The sequence below is a fragment of the Phyllostomus discolor genome, chromosome 6 (assembly GCF_004126475.2).
Source record: "Phyllostomus discolor isolate MPI-MPIP mPhyDis1 chromosome 6, mPhyDis1.pri.v3, whole genome shotgun sequence".
Taxonomy (NCBI): Eukaryota; Metazoa; Chordata; class Mammalia; order Chiroptera; family Phyllostomidae; genus Phyllostomus; species Phyllostomus discolor.
Genome location: NC_040908.2, coordinates 129,939,940 through 129,957,711, shown reverse-complemented (window position 1 = coordinate 129,957,711; position 17,772 = coordinate 129,939,940). Strand labels below are relative to the sequence as shown.

The 17,772-nt window shown below is 50.8% G+C and overlaps 1 protein-coding gene across 1 annotated transcript in view; it reads left to right on the top strand.

Moving 5' to 3' along the window:
* Positions 1–15,184, top strand: part of GALNT18 (polypeptide N-acetylgalactosaminyltransferase 18) — a 319,011-nt gene extending 303,827 nt beyond the window's left edge. The window contains exons 10-11 of the mRNA XM_028516504.2: positions 1,123–1,287; positions 14,766–15,184. Coding sequence (XP_028372305.1) covers positions 1,123–1,287; positions 14,766–14,912 — 312 coding nt within the window. The 3' untranslated portion in view covers positions 14,913–15,184. The remainder of the gene's footprint in view (positions 1–1,122; positions 1,288–14,765) is intronic.
* The last annotated feature ends 2,588 nt before the right edge of the window (positions 15,185–17,772 follow it).

Genomic DNA, 17,772 nt, shown 5'->3' with positions numbered 1-17,772 from the left:
TGGCAGAGCGGGGTTGATAACGACTGTCTGGTCCTCTGTGCAGAAAACAGTTAACTCAGCAGGGACTGGCCCCCTTGGAAGGGCCTGCTTACAAGGTCAGCCCTTGACTGACATCTGGGGACTTGGATTTCAGGAGACTTCCCACCATTCCCACGCTGATAAGAGTAGCTCACTGGACCTAAACTGACTGTATAAACAATACCTGCTTTCCTTCTGGAAGCTTGGAATTTTTGTAACATACCAGGCAGAGACTGCCTATGTGACGAGCCCCTAGTAAAAACTCTGGGTGCTTAGTCTGTAACAGCACTTCCCACAGGCTGACTCAGCTCGTTGCCGGGGGAGTTCTGTGCACCCTGTGCAGCCACTGGGAGAGGACTCTTGCCTGGAGCTTGCGTCTGGTTTCCCCAGACTTTGCCCTACGTGCCTTTTCCCTTTGCTGATTTGGTTTGTACCCTTTCACTGTAACAAATCACAGCCATGAGCACCACCATATGCTGAGGCCTGTGAGTCTTAGCAAATCATTGAAACTGGGGGTGGTCTTAGGGACCTCTCAATACACCTGCAAAAGCCAAAAATATCTGCCATCTGCCCCTTTAAGGAAAAGTTTTCCAACACCTACTCTATAGTCTTAGTATGGATGGAAGTTTCCTGTTATATATCTCCCATCCCACAAGACTCTGAACTTCCTGGCATTGTGGCTCAGGTCATTTGCTCTATGGCTACTGGCCACGCACAGTATCTTGCGGAAAGTATTTATGGAGGGAGGAAGTCAGCAAGCCTGTAAAGAATGGATTCAAGAAGTAATTTTTAAAGAGTGGGTGGTAAAATCAATTTAAAAGGTTTTGACCAATATCTTTCAATGGGAGAGTAGAATAAAAAGTAGAGTGGTTTGCATATAGGGAGCCTAAGTTTCATTTCTTGAAAAATTTGTTTCAGTAACACATGTGGACCCGATGCTATACTGGGTCATAATGTAAAAGTGTTTCCTCGTGTCCACTGCAATAGAAAATACCTGAAGGCCTCCGGATTGTGATCTCTTCACCAGGTGCTTGGGGAGAAACCCAGCTTGCCCTTTCACCTCTCTGGTCGTTAGCAATTAACCTCATTCTCCCCCGCCCCCAGAACGTGTACTACACGAGCAGCCAGCAGATCCACGTGGGCATCCTGAGCCCCACGGTCGATGACGACGACAACCGGTGCCTGGTGGACGTCAACAGTCGGCCGCGGCTCATCGAGTGCAGTTATGCCAAAGCCAAGAGAATGAAGCTTCACTGGCAGTTCTCTCAGGTAACAGCCCAGAGCCCCCGGGGAGAACGAGAGCGAAGATGATGGGGAGAGGGGCCGCCCAGGCCAGGCAGGGTGTGGGAGGAGAGGGGTATGGATCAGAGGAAGGGAATGTGGCCACAGGGAGGCTGTGACTCCAGCCAGTTCTTGGGGTTTACTGAGCATTTACTACACGCCAGGGGTTTCACATACATTAGCTCATTGGCTTCTAATATGGGCTCTGAGGGAGGTTATTATTATCTTGTTATTGCTGTTTTATTAACACTTTATTTAATTTCTGGATATAAGGAAACAGGCTCAGAGTGGGGAGTCACCTGTACAAAGTCACACAGCAAGGGTCAGGGCTAGGATTTAAGCGTGGGTTTCTCTGGCTTTAAGCCCTCGAATTTCTTCTACATAAGCCCCTTGTCAGGAGGTGAAGCCCCAGTGTCCCAGGTATAGACAGTGCTGGGTCACCTCTGATCCATGACCCCCTCTGCCTTCCTCCCAGTAGGGGTCGCTCTAGGGGTAGGTTTCCACCCAGGGCAGTGTCTCGAGGGGATTTTGTGAAGGGCAGTCTGCTTCAATACAGTGGGAGAGGAGGCGGGGAGAGGACCAGGGATTTCCTGGAATAGCTCTTGGAGGTCAAGGCCCAGCCAGGCACCTGCTGCTATGGGGATTTTGTGTCACCTGGATACACATGTTCTTGAACTAAAGCAAGCTCCCTGGCCCCTTCAGAGGCCTTGCTCCTCCCAGGAGCTGTGGCATCACCAGAGAAATAAAGTTCCATGTGTGGGGCCTTGGCCCCACTGTGTCCAGCCTCGTGCAGCTCGATGTTGACAAGCATGGCAACTCCATCTCAAACATGACAGGGTCAGAGTAAATGACCTGGGCACCATCACACAGCCCAGAGCGGTGGGGCTGGAGTTCCAGCAGGCTGGCTGCATCTGAACCCTGGCTGCTTCAGTATCCCAGCCACCCAGAAAGGCCCATCTGTCCCCACTCCAGCCCTCAGGGACAGACGGCCTTCCCACGCATGCCCCAGGGCCATGGGCTGCAGTGACTCAGCTCACCTCTGCAGGTCTGGGTACATTGCTGCCCTAGCTGGCCCTCATCTCTCATGGGGACAGAGAAAGGAACGTTCCACTAAGATGAGTGTCCATGAAACAGACACCCCCAAATCCAGCCCCTTCCTTCCCTCATCTCAGCACTCAGCATTGAAAAGGCAGCCCACACGATTCTTCCTGAAGGAACACAGTGACCAACGTTGCAGGCCATGTAGGCACGTGGAGCCCTGGGGAATGGGCAGCTGTCAGCCACTTAGGCATCTAATTAAACTCCCAGAGTGCTTTGGCAGTCACATCTTTGATCCTCCTAGCAAGGAAACTGTTTGGAAAGAATATTTTTAAATCCCTATTTGTAAATCCAGAACATCCACTCTTACCTGATATTTTAAAATTAACATATGTGAAATTTTCGTTTAAGGCAAAATGATTAATATTTATCAGGCCACCTAAAATCTGTCTCCAAGCCCACATTGGTTAGGAGCTACTATTGATAATGCCAAAGGAAGCTGGGAGACTCTGAAATGATTACAGTCAGGTGCTCGGGCAGATTTCCTCGCAACAGGTTTTCATCTTTGCAAATTACGGGGGGATCCTACCAACTAGAATTTTCTGATACAGAAGCTGGACTAAAAGGAGCTTTTACTGGTACATTTCAAATCTCTTTTCCTGTTTCACATTCTGCATTATTTACTCCCCTGGGGGCTGCATTTAAACTCTACAGACACTCAGGCTGAATTAATTTCAAAATAATCTAGTGTGATTCTCCCCCATTCCTCTACAAAGAAGATAGACATTTGCATATCTTAGTGTTCCAACTCATCCCTGATTTTCTGTTTAACAAATAAAATGCCTTTCCTCTAACCCTGGGAAGCTCTTCTGAATTTCTAATGCTTGAGGATGAATCAGGGCAGCATTCAATTCTGACACAGAAACCATGTTTGATGAGATCATCTCTTGGCAACACTGACGTACAGGGCTCTGATGAGCAGTTTTCCAATAACGAACATTCTTTCCTTCAGTCTTTCATCAAACATTTATGGAGCACAGGGGCCGGGCAAGGGGGGTGCAGATATGAATCAGACACAGCCTGTGCGGTGGAGGAGTTGGTGGGCATGTAAACACAACCAAACTCGGTGATGGGGCAAAAATGAGGAGGGGGTGTTCTGGGAGCCCGGGGTGACAGGCTCTGTCTGCAGAACTCAGGGAACATTTGAGCCTTGTTTGATCTAGATCTTTAAATTCATAGGACAGTTCTTATGTATAGAAAGAGAGAAGAACTTTCCATGTAGAGGCTCAGCCTGGGCAAAGGCAAGAAAAAGCAGAGCACACCTGAGAAATAGAAATCCAGTTTTGGTGTGAGTGGAATTTAGAATTTTCAGTGGAACGAGCCAGAGATCGGACTTGAGTCAATTTGAGCGGATAATGATGGGCGTTCAAAACTATGCTCAGTTCGGACTTGACTTTAACAGTGAGGGGAGGAACCGAGGGAGGTTCTTAAGCAGTGATTATGATGAGGGGTCTGAGTCCCTCTGGCAGCAGACTGCGGGTGGGTTGAAAGAAAAGAGGCTGCAGATGGTGAGCAAGCTAAGGGGCTGTTCCATTATCCCTGTGAAACAAGGGTGGCTTGGTCACCATGGGGCCATGGAGCCAGGGCTGTTGGGAGGACCTTGAGAGACATTTCACAGTCTACCTAAAGTAGTGATGGGTTAAATGGAAGTAGTTATGAGGAAGGTTTATTAATCTTGACCACCCCAGGCTCTGGGTTTGAAGAAGAGCCTGCAGGCAGTCAGAGTCATCCCTCTCAAGCTATGCCCACATCTCTGAACAGCCTACATTCCCCACACCAACACATCATGGGACTTTATTAGCATTAGGAGTGGTAGGCATTGCCTTCACTGATTTGTCTGACTTGTGACTCCTGCAGGTTTAAAGAATTCACTAAACTGCCTACTGGGATTATAAATTATGTGCATGCAGTATAGACTTTCAATCTTCTGAGAGTACACTATGTACTGAGATTTGGGGGATTCTGCAATTTGCTGACGTGGCATTAGTGAATAGGCTTTTAGTCAATGGCCTCTGGACCAATGGAAGGAGAGGGAGAAAGCAGTTATCAGGTAGGTCACTGTGGAAGAGAACTTTGTGGCGAGACACCGGTCAAGCAAAGCAGTGGACTGCCTCTCGGTGGTAATGAGACACCCACTCTCGCCTCTGCCACCATTACTTTGAATGGTTAAGTAAATGCTGGCATTATTGAAAGGGTTCTTGCCATAGGAAGGCTGTTATATTGTGTGTCCTCTAAGATCCAGCTTCCTTAAAAGCTGTCTATCCATTTGATTGCATAGTTGAAGGAGTGGGGACTGTTGCACTGGGAAGACATCAGGAGTACCTGAGCTGCGCCTTCAAAATGTGAAGAACTGCCCTGTGCAAGAGAGAGCAGACTTGTCCTGTGTGGTGCGGAGGGAGGACCCGTGGAGACAATCAAGGGCAGTTATAGAACAGCTTTCTCATAGAGCTCTCCAGACATGGGGTTGGTGGTTCAGAGAAGAGGCGGTTCAGAGGACACTCCACAGGCATCTAAGGCCTGCAGCTCTAGATGGAGCTGCATGGGGTCGTCTGAAGGGCTCACCGGCCCTCGATATAGTAATTCCACACTGAAGTTAGACAGCAATCCTCAGAAGGGCTCTTCCACCTGGAAGCCCCGCTTGGCCTGCCTTAATAAAAGCAGCTTAAATTTGAAAATGCGCTGAGTTTCTTGTATGAGAGTCATTTTGAGCTCACTTTATGGAATTGTTATTTCATTCTGTGCTCCTGTCTTCTGTCAAACAACAGACCGGAGGGCAGGACTGTCTTACACTTTTAGTATCTCCGGCCCCTAACGAAAGCCTGGGAAAGAGGAGACACCCAATGTGCTGTTGACTGAAGGAAGGGGTCCCTTATTTAAAAATTCACAAATGTTAATTAAAGGCCGCTGATGTGCCAAGTCTTGAGCTACGTTTGTGGGAGACCCAAAGATGAACAAAATCCAATCTTCGATGACTTTCTTTGCACACATCCATGCATGCCAAAAAGAAAACTACTAGTACTACAGTATTTCAAGGACATTTCAGTGTAATAGTCACAGGGCCCTGCTCAGCTGGAAAATCCCTAGTTCTACAAAGAACACTTTTAGGTGGTAATGCATCCCAGCTGCATGCACTAAGTGGGGTTCTCAAAGTTACAGGATAAACATGCACTCCTCCCTGTAACTGCAGATTTGGGGGAAGCTACAAATTGGTACGAATATTTTAAAACAGGAGGCCTTGATGCACCTTCAGGCATTCAGACTGTATCTGCTGCCTGAGGAGTGCTATAACTCCTGTGGCCTTCAGGGTTCTTTGGTGGAAATGTTGGCAAGACCCCTCAGGGAGTCCAAGGGCACACAGATCAGCATTCCCATCAGCGGGCTGTCTCCACACCTCAGCTGTGTGCCTGCCCCCTTCTCAGGGCAGCATTTCTGTGTTTTCTAAATGAGGAACATCCAGGATTTTCGAATATGAGGAGTCTTCTGGAAGAGGGCTGACCACAGAGCCAAGCTCACCCGTCCAGGGGCCATCAACTCTGACCTGTGGGGCCTAATTTGACCATTTGATGCAAGATGAGTAACTCACACAAAACAGAACCTATTTACAGAGCACATTTCCCGGGGAGCACCACTAATTCTGCCCAAGAATTTCCCAACACGCAAGGAGGAGGAGTCCTGGACTTTGTCTCGCTCCAATCCCCAAGCTCCACCAGGAAGTCTAACTTGAAGAACCTTTTGTATTGAGAACAAAAGACCATAGTCGGGTGTTTCATTACAGCTTTGGAATAAAACAGCTTTTCATTTCCGTGTCATATGAAGGGGCAAGTGTGGAACTGTCCAGTTGGGAGGGACTGACAGAGCGTTATTTAGGCCCTGGAAGTTTCCCTAGTTATTTTTAGCTGATGGCAGTCGGCACTCCCCTCCTTCCCCTGCTCACCCCACAGAGTTCAGGAGCTGGGGCCAGGTGTGGGGGCTCAGTTCCCCACTACTCAGACCTGGGGAGACTTTGAAATGTATTTATCAATCGTTTATAAGGTGCTTACTATGTGCCAGGTAGTATTAGTATCACAACTGCTTCATAAATATCACTTAATTTCCATGGCAGTGCTTTAGGTACTTTAATCATCTTCATTTTACAAATGAGGAAACTGAAGCACAGAAAAATGGAGTAATTTGTCCAAGGTCAAATCTGGGAATTCTGTCAAATATGGGGTCCATGCTCTTTTGTTCTCAGGGCCTTTGTCTCAGCTCTGGAGAGCCGGCGGGTGGCTGCAGTGGGAGTTTGGGGCTGCGGTGTCCCTGCCCAGCCAGGCTGCAGGTGCGCCTGAACTGGCTGGATTCCTGCCTCTTCAGCAAACTCCCTCCCGCCATCCTGCTGTCTTCACAACCTTCCTCCCCTTCACCTTTTCTTTCTCACTTGACATTGTCATTGAGCCATCTTCAGTCTGAGAGAGCTTCACCACAAATCCCAAGCAGATCTGCTCAGGCGCCCAAGTCTCCTTGAAGAAAGGTGAACACCAAAGTACTCATGGAATAAATGGAGTGTGGAATTATCATATTACCAAAAGACCACTCTCCTCCTCAAAAAGGCTTAATTCAGGTTTCTGTAACCAGTGCTAACTTCCCACTTATGCTCTGAAGTATTTGATTACTAATTATGAACTACTTCACCTGGAAACTCCCAAGCCCACTGTGCTTAAACCCAAAGCCCCCAGGACCACTTGCCCATGAAAAATTAATTAGAAAAAAGAGTGGAACAGGAGATCTGCCATAAACAGGGCAGTCTTCACAATGTGGGATTCAGTCCACACACCACCTCCTCATGAACACCTCGCTTGCAAACGGGAGACCAGCCCGAGCTCAGCCCAGACACTCCAAACTCTGCACCTCAGAGAGGCCAGTGCAAGCAACCAGCTGGGCCCAGCCCTTTACTGAGACAGGGTGGTGGCTGTTGGTGGTCCCCAGCATGTGGTGCCTGGACCAGTACCACCTGCAGAACCTGGAAATGTAAAGTGAGACATTTGTGGCCTCACTGGAGGCCTACTAAAGCAGAAAAGTGGAGCCCAGTAATCTATGGCTTAACAAGCCCTTTAGGAACTCTGTCTAATCCACCTACTTAGGCTACATCTTCAGGAGGAGCCAGGTGGCTTAGTCTGACACTAGCTGCTCCATGCCCAGCTGCCACAGGCTCACACCTGGAGAAACACAGCTGTGTGATCTAGGGTCAGCTCCTCAGTGTCTCTGCCCAAGGGGCTGACAGACCACGGATCCACGTGCCGCCATTCACATGGTCACTGCTCCATGTGGAGAGAAAATCAGAGTGCCCCCAGTGCTCTGACACCCTTTGCAAAGGAGAGGACTGAAGGCCAGAGTGGCTCAGCCACTTAACCCAGGGTCACGGCCAGAGAGAGCCAGAGGCAGGGCTGCGAGCAGAGTCCCTTGTTCTGGCCTCTGCTCACACCGCCTCCCATGCCCTCTCTAGTCACCACACCAGAGAGGCCCAGAAGGAGAAGGAACTAGGCTGGGGGCTGGGGACCCAGCTCTAGGAATTATTATTAGCCTCCTTAATTCTATACATTCAGCTCTCAATTTTTTTAATGCTGTTTCTATATTTAATTTGGTTCCCATTCCAATTAAGCTTGTTGTGTGCCACAGCATCTCTCCTGCCAGGTTTAATTGCCCTTATTTAAATTCTTTAATTAAAAGTATTGTGTGTTTCCAGATCCTGTAGTTGTAAGTATTACACAAATAATTTAGATGGCCGGACTAGTAAACCAAGTGACTGTGCCCTCCACAGGGGGCGGGGCCCATCAGGGGCTCTGCATCAAGCCTCAGCGCCCCTGAGCCCTGGGGCTGGCCCAGAGGCTGCCAGCTGGCCCTGGGTGGGAGGACAAGAGCCTGCTAACGGGTGTCCCTGCTTCCTTGCCCCTCCAGTGCTCTGTGCTCAGCATAGCAGTCAGGGTGTCCTGGTTAACACATCAGCCCTACCCTGTACTGGCTGGCTCTGTCACCAGGTTAAAAGCCAAAATCCTGTTCAGTGGCTATGAGGCCCCACACAACCTGCCCACACTCACCACTTGGGCAGGGGTGTCAAACTCATTTTCACTAGGGGCCATATTAGCCTTGCAGCTGCCTTGAAGGGCCAAATGTAATTCTAGGACTGTATACATGTAATTACTCCTTGACTGTTAAGGGAGAGCTTGGCATTGCTCCCAGGTAGAAACAAGGTGCCAGGCTAGATGAAACAAGGTGCCAGTCTGGATAAAACAAGGTGGAGGGCTGGATTCGGCCCACAGGCCTTGTGTTTGCCACCCAGAGCCTCTTGGGCCTCCTCTCCTACCCTTCCCCCCATGCCTCCCCTGCACCAGGGCCTCCCGTGCAGTTCTCTGGACACACCAGGCCTCTGCTGGTGTAGGAGCTTTGCTCTGGGCCCCGGGACTCTCCCCAGATGTCCCTTGGGCTACCTCCTCTTCTTCACAGCTTGCTCAGGTCTCACCTTCTGAATGAGGATCACCCTGAGCACCTCTTATGATTGCAGCCTGCCTCACCACCATTTCCAGCCCCTCTGCTGACCTTGCCTGTCTTCATCCATCCAGGCTTCTGTACCAAAGCAACCATAGCTTGGGTGGCTTAAACAATGAACATTTATTTCTCGCAGTTTTGAAGGCTAGAAAGTCCAAGATCAAGGTGCCAGAAGATTCACTATCTGGCAAGAGCCCTCTTCCTGGTTTGCATACGGCAGCCTTCTCACTGTGTTGTCACATGTCTCTTCATATAACCTCATTCATGAGGGCTCCACCCTCATAACTTAAGTACCTCCCAGATGCCCACTTCCAAATGCCATCACATAGGGGATCAGGGCTTCAACATGAATTCTAGGGCACAGGCACCATCCACAGTGCTGCTCTACATTCTCATGTGCAGCCTTACCACCTTCTAACACCACAGACTTTATTTGCTATTTGCTCCCCCTCTAGGATAGTCTTCACAAAGCATAGGATTCTTTCCTGTTTAGTCTCTGATGTTCCCGGCACACTCATTAAAGGATGGATGGATGGATGGATGAAATGTGTCTCTGCAGAGAGCCGTCAAAAGAACTAGATGACACTGGCTCTCTACAGCTCCTCAGAGATCAAGGTCAAGGTTCTCTGGTCAAGATGACCAAGGTGTTGGGGCACCAACAGTGGTCAGTCTAGTCCACTCCCTTGAGACAGGCATGGGGAGGAGTGAATGTTAGGGGCCGACTCCCGGGCTCCCAGCCTGGCTCCACACTTACTGAGCACGTGATCCTTGGCAAGTGTCTAAGCCGCACATCTCTGAGCTTCATCTCCAGTTCTATAGCATGGTGATCATTAGCCTCTCTACCTCTCAGGGCTACTGTGAGGATACATGACATTGGGCATGTGAAGCATCTGACACAATGCTGGGCATACGGTAAACAAGTGCTCTCTGTTGTTACTTTCATCCCGGGGGCAAAGCCTACAGGTAGAGGTACAGGTAGTAGCAACACCAGGCTGCTCTCAAGGGTGCTGAACTCACCAGGAAGGGACTGAGTGGAGGAGAGGAAGGCTCCCTTCCAATTGTGGGGAATGGAATGTGCCCAGGGATAGGGCACGATCCCCGAGCTTGTCAAGGTCTGAGGTCTGGGAAGGAAGACGGGAGGGAGGCAGCGCCAGGGCTGGTGCTAGCTCTAGTGCTAAAGGGTGGCCCGGTGCTTCTCTCCATACCCCAGACGGGTTCCCAGATGCATGCCAGGGCTCTGCTCATCAGGGTCTCCAAGGTGGCCTCGCTGCCCTGTTGTAGACAATTCTCCTTTCAGAGCCTCCCAAGAGCGAGCTCTCCTTGGCCTCACACTCCACCCTCCCTGGGACCCAAATTCTCTTTCAGAGGCTGTGTCTCCTCCACAACCCCCCCACCCTTGTTCTTGGCCTCATTTCATTTCTTCCACATTCTTCCCAGAGGTCACCCTAGCTGTTTCTGCCCCAGGGTCACCATGCTTCCTGTCTCTAGGGTGCTGAGGGCATGGTTGAGCCAGGGTAGAGCCTGGGAAATGTCATAGTTGAATCCCTGAAGGAACACTTTACTTCTCTGCCCATCCTCCTCTCTCTGGCCTTTGGCAAGGTGCCCTGCAGGAGGCTTAGAATGTGCCTGAGTGGCTGGCGGGAAAGGGGGAGGGGGCTGCAGCCTCCTGTTTTGGAACAGCTTCTCCAAGCTTCCGTGGTCCAGGGGGTGCTGAAGCAGCCCCACTGTTGGTGAGGCCTGGCCCAGCCCAGCCCCTGAGGAAATGCTGCGCAGCCAGAATCTTCTGAATGTCAGGCACTCAGCCTGGCCCCTCTGCTTGCTGGCACTTCTTCTGGAGTGCCCACCCTGACCCTGTGAGCAGCCTCAAACCTGCTTGTTGTTTTATCTCTGAAAAGGGAATTTCTCATCTGTCCTTCTGCTCATCCTCCAGTAATCAGGACAGAAATGATCGCCTGGCCCCAGAATTAATGGGACCAGAAGGGTGGAGTGGCTTGCCCAAGGCCACACAGCTGACAACCAGAAGAGAGCACCCTGGTTTAGCATTGTCCCCTTTCCATGTCCCCACCCTACGTGCCGAAACCCCAGCAGACCTTGTGAACAAGAGCTGGCTGGTTTCTTTCCAGCCCTGCCTGAGCTCCACCCCCAGCAGTGGGGTAGGATATGCCACCGGGCTGGCCGGGGTGTTGGAGCATCAGGAGAAGCTGGCTGCAGGCCCGCCAAAGAAGCCCCAGTGTCATGGCCCAGCCTGTGGGTGGGCAGCAGATATGCTCTGGCCTGGAGGGTGCAAGCTTTTACACAGAAGCCACGGAGACCTGGTCCAGGCAGAGTGATGGGCTGGCCTCACTTGGAGCAAGTGTCACAAGGGATGCCCCTGGGTCTAAGAGTCCAACCTTTGAGGGACAGGATGGACACCCAAGGTGGACCACAGCTTCTGAGGGGACAACTTGAGGTAGCCCTCCACAGTCACCCCTGTGCGGTTCAGGACTATGGTGTGGCCACCAAAGGTGCCAATTCCTTGGCTACATTGAAAGAGCCTATTGTGCAGTGGAAATGAAGAGGCCTGTGCTCTGTGGTCAGTTCCGAGAGACACAACACAAAAGGACAGCCAGAATGGAAAAATTATACAAAATTGTTCCACAAGGAACTGGGAGTGTTTAATGTGGAAAAGTGTAGAGCTAGGAGACATGGGCCTCAGCAACTCCTGTTGGAAGGGAAGGGGCAGAGAAACAGGAGCTGACCCAAGTATGGGAACCTGACGCGTGGTCTGGGCCCCCTTGCTGGATGCCCCTGAGACAGGCATCTTACTCAATGGGAGGAGAATGCTCCTAGGGGGAACTGGTTGGGAAAGGAAGTGCTGGTTCAGGGGGCTCAGTGCTTTGTTCCTGTGAGTGGACACAGAGAGCTGAAGGGCACTGTGGCTGAAGTACAGAGGCCATTCAGATTGCAGATGGGAACAAGATGGCCAGCCTTGAAAGTCTCTTCCAACACGAGGACTGTAGGGTCCTTTCTGAGCCCTTGTCCCATAGCCACTGGCCTGTCCCCTCTCAGGGCCTGAGCTTGTGGGTTTCTCTGTGGCTGCACCTGTGGGCTCACTGTTTCAATTCCCCTTGGTCCTGATGTGTCTGTGCTCCTGGGGGCAGTGAGTCATTGTTCTCTCCTCAGAGGAGGTCTGGGCTGGGGACACAGCAGAAGGGACCTGCTTTACTCACTCAAATGCTTCTGAAGGGGGTTGCCATCTGCAGGGCCATTTCCTACACATGGGACATCGGGAGTTCCATACCTGGTCCCTACACACGCACACACACACACAGACTCCTGACCCTCTATGCCATCTGGCTTCTCACTCTTTGCCTCCTTCACCTGCTACTCAAAGTCCCTTCTGGGGAGCTAGATTTTCTTTTTTCTTAAATTTTTTAAACTGAAGAATAACACATACATACAGAACTATGCAAACAGACATACAAAAATAAGTACTCGACTAAATGATTTAAAGCAAAGAAAACACCTGTGTAAGCACCACCCAGGTCAGAAAATTGCACCCTACCAGCACCCAGAAGCCCCTTCCTGCTCCCTGTTGTTCTCCCGCCCCTCCTCCCCAAAGGTAAAGTCACCCTGACTTGCACACTATGGTTTTATTTTGCCTGTCTGGGAAGTTTATAGAAGTAGGGTTATATATACATGTTTTGCCTGGCTTCTTCTGCTAACATTACATTTATGAAATTCATCCTTATTGAGTAGAACTCTGGTGTGTTCATTTTTGATGGTGTATGCTGTTCCATTATGTGAATCACTACAAGTTACTTACCCATTCTACTATTGATGAATGTTTGGGCTGTTTCCAGATTGAAGCTTTTGCAAATCATGTTTCAGAAAGCACTCAGGTGCATGCCTTTGGTGCCCATGTTCCTGCTAGATTTATAGCTAGCTACAGGCACAGACTGTTGGTCGCAGGGAAGTGTCTGTCCAAGTGTGGCAGATGCTGCCAATTTTCTAGGTGGTTGTGAGAACTCAGTTTTGATGTTCTCTTGAGATGTCAGCTGTTGCCATGGGGATGGTGGTGGCAGACGGAATGACTTCCAGAAGGAGCTTTCCATCTCCCTCTCCCAGTGGGCTATTCCCTAGGATGGACAGGGATGCAGCTAGGGGTAAGCTGCAAAGTCCTAAGAAGCAGGAGCCTCCCTCTCCCTCCTGCCAGCCTGCCAGAGTCACTCCAGGGTGAACTCCAGAGCACAGTCACCCTGTCCTGTGGCCAATTCTCTTCTCACCTATATAGGTCATAACAGCCAACATTAATGATCACCTAGCGTGTTCCAAGCTTTTTGCTGGATGTTGAGGGGACAGAAATTGATAAGGCCTAGAGCTCTCAGTCTATTGGGGGAAAAGACATGTAAATAAGAAGTCTTACTACCATTCAATAAGTGCCTAGCAGCAGAAGGCACGTGGTGAAGAGCACCTTGCCAGCCAAGTAGACTGAAGGACAGAAGGTAGAGGTGGGGCTAGGTGGACAGTGAGAGGCTTCTGGAGGAAACGAAGCCAGAGCTGAGCCTTGAGTGACTATGCCTTAGCCTGCAACAGAAGCATGGAGAAGGAAGGACCCCTGGCACAGGGCACAGCTTGCTCAAAGTCTAGGAATCCTGAGAAAATACAGATGGGGTCAGAAAACTGCAAGGAGTTCAATATTGCTGCAGCAGAAGGTGTGAAAGTTGAGGGAGACGAGGCCAGAGAGAAACAGTACCACACCACAAAGGCTGTCAGTGCTGTGCTATAGAGCTTGGGCTCCCTCTTCAAGGTCAAGTGTGCAATGGGAAAAATTACTCCTCCTTGCCTCTGGAAGTGGGAAGGGGGATCTGCAAGGAGGCTCATAGTGGTTGTCCAGGGAGAGAAAATGTTGGCCCAAATCAGGGCAAGTATGATGGGACACGGGTAAGGGCACAGTCATAAGGCCTGAAGGAGGTGGAATTCACAGGAATCGGTGCCTAGTCAGTTGCTGGGGAGAAGGTGGAGGTATCACTGAAAACGCCCAGCTTCCTCACACAGACGCCTGCCTGGTTATTGCCGAGATGGGAAACACAGTAGGTTCTGGGGAAAAAGGGTTTGAGCATATACTCAGGTCCCATTAAGCTACAAGGGGCCCACTCTCATGGCCCACCACCCAGCCTAAGCCATTCTGGGGGCAAAGCCCAGCTAAGTAGATTACCAGTAGCACTCAGAGATACTCAGATGTTGCCACCCAGGCGCAGAGCCAGCAGCCCCAGAGTGTTTGGGGAATAAACTGAGTATGCATGGCTACAGAACATTCTGGAACATCAGTCACATGGGGAAACCATGCATATCCAGAAATGAGGGAGCCCCATGGCCTTATAGACAGAATCCAGGAGACTGAGTTTGGCTGAGGCCAACACTGATGCCTCCAGGGGTCCAACTGGGGGCACAGACCCTAAAAGCAGGAGGTCTGGTGATATTCACATTCAGGCTAATTACGGGATGGTGCCAAGAATTAGGCTTTTCAGAGCAGAGCCCAGCCTACGGCCATGGGGAACGGGGCCCCACATGCTCCAGCCAGGTAGACAGACACAGGGTGGGGTGTCTCTGTTCTAGCAAAGAATTAGGGCTCCTCTAGGAAAACTGAAGCACAAATTCAGTCTTAGAGAGGAGACCCACACATCAGAGACAGGGAGCCCAAGGCTTCATGGGAAGGCTGGCCCCAGACCTCCCATAGCCTCACTGGATCCCAGACATCTAGATGCACAAATAGCCCCAGGCTGCACCAGCTGCTAGCCCTCAGGCTCCCCAGACTTCCCCGTGTGGCCGCTACACCCTCTGACCCCACTGTCCACCCTGGCTCCTAGGGAGGCGCCATCCAGAACCGCAAGTCCAAGCGCTGTCTGGAGCTGCAGGAGAACAGCGACTCGGAATTTGGCTTCCAGCTGGTGCTGCAGAAGTGTTCGGGTCAGCACTGGAGCATCACCAACGTCCTGAGGAGCTTGGCATCCTGACCCCTCCAGGAGCTGCCTGCCTGCCCCTTTGCTACTGTGTAGCACCTGCTGCGACGTCGCCTGCTGTCCCTGTGGGGTTGTCTGAGGTCTGGGGAACCAGGTTAGTGGGCCCCCCTAAAGAGCTTTTTATGTCCTATTCAATTTTCATGGAGTTTCTAGAAAGATGCTGAATGGTGAGTGAAGGTATAATATCATAAACTATTTTGCAACTGTAAATAGGGGACAAATGGAAAATATTTATAACTGTCAATAAAATACTATTGATTAAAAAAGGGTGTTTGCAGTTGTTTCATGTGTGGTGAAGATCCATGCCGGGCTCCTCTGAACCTGGAGTTCCTATAGCCAAAGACACATCCCTGTTGGCCCTTCCTGCTCCACATCCTGAGAAAGGAGGCTCCAAAGTCCTGCAAATGGTGGGAGCTTGTTGTGCAAGCTGCTTGTTGTGTAAGCTGCCAGCTGTCTTTGATAGGCCCAGGGTGGCAGGAAGGCCACCACTAGCTCAGGGTGTGCCTCCCCTGGGAGACAGATTCAGTTCTTCATTCCTGGAGAAATGAAGATTGCTCACGGGCCACTGGACAGTCATCCGCTGGCTAACCCCTGGCCTTCAGGCCACACTGCCCTTTCCTGAAGTCACCTCCATCACCTCCCAAAGCTGTCCACTGCTCCAGCCCTCAGCAGTGACATGTACCTACAGCAAATACCCCCTCCAATTGCTAAGACCAGCTGGCTCCTTCCATGAATCATGGTGCATTCATTTCCCAAGGCTGCTGTAACCAGGCACCACAGACTTGATGGCTTAAGCAACAGAGTCACTCTGCCATGGCTCCAGAAGCTAGGAGTCCAAAATCAAGGTGTCTGCAGGGTTGGTCCCTTCGGAGAGCTGAGAGGGGGAGTGTGTTCCAGGCCCCCCTCCTAGCTTCTGGTGGCCCCAGGCATCCCTTGGCCTATAGAAGGCCATCTTCTTCCTGTGTCTCCCCATCATCTTTCCTCTGTATGTGTTTCTGTGTCCAAATTTCCTGATTTCATAAGGACACCAGTCCCTCTGGAGTAGGACTCACCCCAATGACTGCATTTGAACTTGATTACCTCTGTAAGGGCTCTGTTTTCAAAAACAGCCACATTCTAAGGCACTGGGGTTGAGGACACATCTTTCTGGGGGGACACAACCCATAACATGACTCAGTCAGTTATGGCTCCAAGTCACCTCTGCAAGCCTAGCCTGGGGAAACTGGTGACCATCAGAGTGGAACTGTCCTAGCAGCCTGTTACCTGATCCTCTGTCCCTCCACTAGCTTCCCACTGAATGTTTCCCATCCTAGTCCAAGGGTGGGGCTCATACTTAGTTTGAGGCACTGTCCTCCCCAGCACCACCTCCAACACATTTATATAGAACGATGGGCTCTAAGACTGACCTAGGAAAGGAAATCCTTTCTGGACAGGTTTCAGGACCCACTCAAGTTCTCTGGGACCCTGGCAGTCACCTGTTTGGGATCAGTAATTTAAAGTTGAAAAACCAACTGATGAACCTAGAGAAGCCCCCTGCACTAGGGGACCCAACAGAAGAGCCACCTCATCTTGGCCACCTTTGCACACTGAGAATGCATGTAGCACAGCATTCACCCTTGAGGGGCCACCAGGGGCTTCTCAGGCCACTGTCACAGGCTTCCCTTCCTCTCTGCCTCCCTCAGCCATACGCATCCCTGCTCTCACTCAAATGAAGGCCTCCCTACCGCCGTAACCACCTCGCACTTCTAAAGTCACGCTCTGTTCTGGTCTCACTCTCCCCACCTCCTTCTTCCCCTCTAACTTATCAGTTCCTGTTCTTCCCAGTCACATGTACTGTACTTCCGTTCCCCGGTGTTCCCAAAGTCCGGGCCCCAGACCGGCAGCATCAGCGTTACTGGGGAAATTATTAGAAATGCAAGTCTCCAGCGGCACCCAGACCTCCCAAATCAGAACAGTTCTGGTATGAACACACCGGCCACTGAGTGTGACTCCGAGCTGAAGTCTGAGAACGACTGCCCAGCCCCAGTCTCAGCCAGTGCACACACGCCCTCCCTCCACCCGCAACCACGTCCACTCACACCGTTCCACCTGTTCACAACCTCCACCCCACACCTGATCCAGAGTGTCCCTGTGTCCACCCACACTCGCACCATCACAGCCACACCATAACCCACACAGAGCAGAAGGAGCAAGAGCATGGGCTCCTGAGCCAGCCAGTCCAAGTTCAACTCTCAGCCCTGCTATTTACTAGCTGAATGACCTTGAAGAGATATTTAACCTCTTTGCACCTCCATTTCCTCCCCTTAAAACATGGGGAGACTAATAGTATCTCGTTTGTGGGGCTATTGTAAAAATTAAATGAGTAAATTAATGTAAAACAGAGCAATGATGGGTGCATAATAAGTGCTATAAAGTCTTAGCTACTATTATCTCACCCATTGACTCCTGACTCCCAGTTGCTGTCACCAGTATCCTCACCTTTATACCAACCTACACCTACGTTTCACCATGCCTGTGGACATCTATAGCCCACCCCTCCCATACTAACACCCACTCGTGTCTGTACCACCTACCCAGAGGCACCTGTCTTCATACTCATCATTACCTATGCCACACCCCTCCAAGCCCCACACAGCTGCCCTCTGTCATAGGCACCTTGACATCAAGCACTCCCAGCAACATCTTCACCCTGAGAGGCAAACCCAAGAATGGCACCCTCCTCTAGAAGCTAACCTGGTGGCGGTTAAAACAGGACAGGGGCAGCTCCCTCCTGGGATACCAAGCACCATCTCCCTGAGTCCAGATGCCCAGGCTCTGAGATGACCTTGAGGGCCCTGACCTCCTAGGAGTGGGG